The 3,704-nt window shown below is 46.5% G+C and overlaps 1 protein-coding gene across 1 annotated transcript; it reads left to right on the forward strand.

Moving 5' to 3' along the window:
* Nucleotides 1-81: 81 nt before the first annotated feature.
* LOC101784673 (obtusifoliol 14-alpha demethylase) lies at nucleotides 82-3,514 on the forward strand. Its single transcript, XM_004979313.3, has 2 exons — nucleotides 82-1,762; nucleotides 2,377-3,514. Exons 1-2 carry the CDS (start codon nucleotides 1,283-1,285, stop codon nucleotides 3,376-3,378), a joined length of 1,482 nt encoding a protein of 493 aa, XP_004979370.1. The 5' UTR covers nucleotides 82-1,282; the 3' UTR covers nucleotides 3,379-3,514.
* Nucleotides 3,515-3,704: the final 190 nt, after the last annotated feature.

Raw genomic sequence — 3,704 nt, forward strand, 5'->3', positions numbered from 1 at the left:
CCCTACCCCCCCCCTCCTCTGATTCTCTACCTCTGGGCTTTCTCCGTCTGTCTTGGTATTGTTTTGTGCGTGAGGGGAGCTCGATGGTTCCGCCAGGGGAGTAGGACGGCAAGCCCCAAGCGGGAGGAGGAGGAATATGGCGGTCTGTGGATAGGAATGAGGATGACGGGTCACGAGTCAAATGGATAAGGAAGCTCGGAAGAAAAAGAAAGGGGCAGGAAAGTAGGAAAAGAGGGGGGAAAAGAAAAGAAATAAGAAAAAAAGAGAAAATGCATTAATTTTTTCATTTCATATGATAAATCACACTACAATTGAGGGAGAATGGATAAGGAGGATGGGGAAAGGGAAGGAAATGGAGTGAAGAAATAATGGGAAGAAAAGAGAAAAAGAAAAGGAAAAATGAGAGGGGTATTATAGACATTTCATCGTCTTATCCATGTTACACAGCCAGGAGAAGCCGTTTTCCCAATCATTTTTTCAACCAGACAAGCCAAAGTCAAAAAAAGTTGCTTCATCGGAGAAGCAACAGTCGCAGCCATTTTAGCCACAGCCGCAGTCTTGCCAAACGAGTCCTGAGACTGCTAAAGTTCTGTAACCGTCTCTGCATGAGAGCTCGAGGCATGTCTAGGTTGTGTTACCATCTCTAGGCCACTACGAACCAAGTTGAAACTGAGTCCAACTAGCTTTTGAGTTCGAGCACTGTGTCCAAGTCTAAAGCTATGCCAGGATATCACATATCAGGCTGTGTGAAGACATCAACTCTAGGGACATCTTGAGAAAACAAGTTAAGCAGGAAATTGTTGGATATTTAATTTTTTTTCTTGGGTATAAAAAGTAAAGTTGGGATGCATACATGTCAGTGCTGGAACTCAGTAATAGCTTCCTGTAGTTGTTACTTGAATGAATAAAACCTACACGGTTACAAGAGGATGGTAGTGAGGACAACCTGTTTGGCTGTTTAGCTGTGGCCTGTGCTGCCACTGGAGTTTTCAGTTTAACTGAAAAGTTCATAATAGTTATGCATAGGGTGGTAAAGCGCAGCCATATAGAAATAAACCCTACTTAGCTTAAGACGAGATGAAAACATAGTGCTTATGTGTAATTCAGTTTCTATCTTAGTTGTTTTTGGTTTAGAAGTATATAATTTATATATGCACACCTCATCTTCGTACTACCTTTATTTGGTAGTGGCGCCTATATAAACCCCTGTCCGCTCCACATTCTCCACAGAATCTGCATTGCTTGCACTCTATTCTACTGATCCTCATATTTGGCCACTGAGATGAACCAGGAAATGCTGAATCTCGCAGACAATCAGCAAATGCTCATTGCTGGTGCTGCGCTGCTACTCGCTACCATCACCTTCATCAAGCTCCTCGTGTGGTCTGGTTCTAGAGGCAAGCATCTGCCACCAACTATCCTGGCGTTGCCGGTGGTTGGTGGGCTGATCCGGTTCATGCGTGGCCCCATCTCCATGATCTGGGAGGAGTATGCGCGTCTTGGCAGCGTGTTCACCCTCTGCATACTCAACCACAAGATCACCTTCTTGATTGGACCTGAGGTGTCCCAACACTTCTTCAATGGTCATGAGTCTGAGTTGAGCCAGCAGGAGGTGTACAAGTTCACTGTGGCAGCGTTTGGCCCAGGAGTTTCGTTTGATGTGAAGTATTCCGTGAGGCTGGAGCAGATCCGGATCTTCACTGAGGCAGTCCGTGGTAACCATCTCCGCAACTATGTCGGTCAGATGGTTTCTGAAGCTGACGTGATAATTACTTCCTTTGAATTCATCCATGTTTTATTCTGAACACTGTAATGGTTACTTTGATCATTTAGCAATACTGAGGTCAGGTGCTTCTTATTATTGGATGCCAATGACTTAGACACATACTCTGTTGTATCCGTACACTACCTGGCCTACGTTTGTCTTATTGTCCAATAACCTGGTGGTGTTATTGAGCTCTGCAATGTGCATTAGTTTCTCAGATTAACCCATTCAACTCATTAATTGGATAGTTTACTATATTGATGTGCTAGAGAAATATGGTACGATATTCAGATGGCATAATTTATACTCTGAGCCATTCCAGTAGTCCTCTCCGGTACTGAGTATCATAAGTTCATTAATTCTGGTTTGCCACTTGTACAACCAACTTAAATTTTTGCAACTGTTTTTTTTCGTGAATATACATACCATTTTTTCTGTGACAGCTGTTGCACATTTTGGCTTAACCTTTACTGCTATTCTCCGTGTTTGCTTTTAATTAGCATGCCAAGATAAATGCTATTTTCTGACAGAGACTTTATTTGTCTGCATTTGTTATCTTTGCGCATCAGGTTGACAGTTAATCTCACTTATAAATCAAACATTACGTGCAGGAGTACTTCACAAAGTGGGGAGACAGTGGCACTGTTGATTTGAAGTATGAGCTGGAGCAGATCATCCTACTGATTACTAGCCGCTGCTTGCTTGGAAGGGAGGTGCGAGAGAATCTCTTTAATGATGTTGCCACCCTCTTCCGTGATCTTTGCAATGGGATGCAGCCAGTGAGTGTTATATTCCCCTACCTCCCAATCCCTGCACATCGGCGCCGTGACCGGGCACGGGCACGGTTGGGAGAAATGTTCTCCACCATCATCAAGTCCCGCAAGGCCTCTGGGCAGTCTGAGGAGGACATGCTGCAGCGCTTAATTGATTACAAGTACAAGAATGGGCGCCCCACCACAGAGGGTGAGATAACTGGGCTACTTATAGCAGTACTCTTTGGCGGACAGCAGACTAGCTCTATCACCTCGACCTGGACAGGGGCCTACCTCCTTCAGTTCAAGCAGTACTTTGCAGCTGCTGTGGAGGAGCAGAAGGAGGTCATGAAGCGGCACGGGAACAAGATTGATTATGACATCTTGGCAGAGATGGACGTCCTCCACCGTTGCGTCAAGGAGGCTCTCAGGCTTCAACCGCCCCTACCCCTATTGTTCCGCTACTCGCACTCCGACTTCACCGTGACAACCAAGGAAGGCAAAGAGCTTGTCGTCCCCAAGGGCCACATGGTCGCGACGTCCCCGTCTGTCGCCAACAGGCTCCCCCACATCTACAAGAACCCTGACACGTATGACCCCAACCGGTTCGCGCCTGGAAGGAATGAGGACAAGGCGGCAGGCGCCCTGTCGTACATCCCCTTCGGAGGCGGCAAGCACTGGTGCATCGGCCAGCTCTTCGCCTACCTGGAGATTGAGACGGTGTGGGCGCACCTGCTGAGGAACTTCGAGCTGGAGCTGGTCTCCCCGTTCCCGGAGAGCGAATGGAACTCGATGGTCGTCGGCGTCAAGGGCGAGTTGCTGGTGAAGTACAAGCGGCGCAGGCTCGTGGTTGGAAACTAAGACCAGCCTGGTTCTCGTGCCCCAGCTCTGTCTAGGTGTTTCAGTTGTTCCCCTGTGTTACTAAGATAGTGTTTGGTTGGTGCTAAGGTAATGTAAACGCAAAGGGAATCAGATTACAGTGTAGTTGGTGGTGGAATGGGTGATTGCCCTCTTTGTTTGGTTACACTCTGGTAACGTAATTAGGTAGTGTTTGGTTGGCTCAAATGTAACGTAATCTGATTACTGAAGGTAACGAATCCCATTACATATGTTTGGTTGCGGTGGTTTGTAATCAATTGACACTGTAATCGAATCCCTTACCTAAATAATATCTATACAAGCTTGCT

This window comes from Setaria italica, chromosome VIII (genome assembly GCF_000263155.2).
Source record: "Setaria italica strain Yugu1 chromosome VIII, Setaria_italica_v2.0, whole genome shotgun sequence".
NCBI classification, from domain to species: domain Eukaryota; kingdom Viridiplantae; phylum Streptophyta; class Magnoliopsida; order Poales; family Poaceae; genus Setaria; species Setaria italica.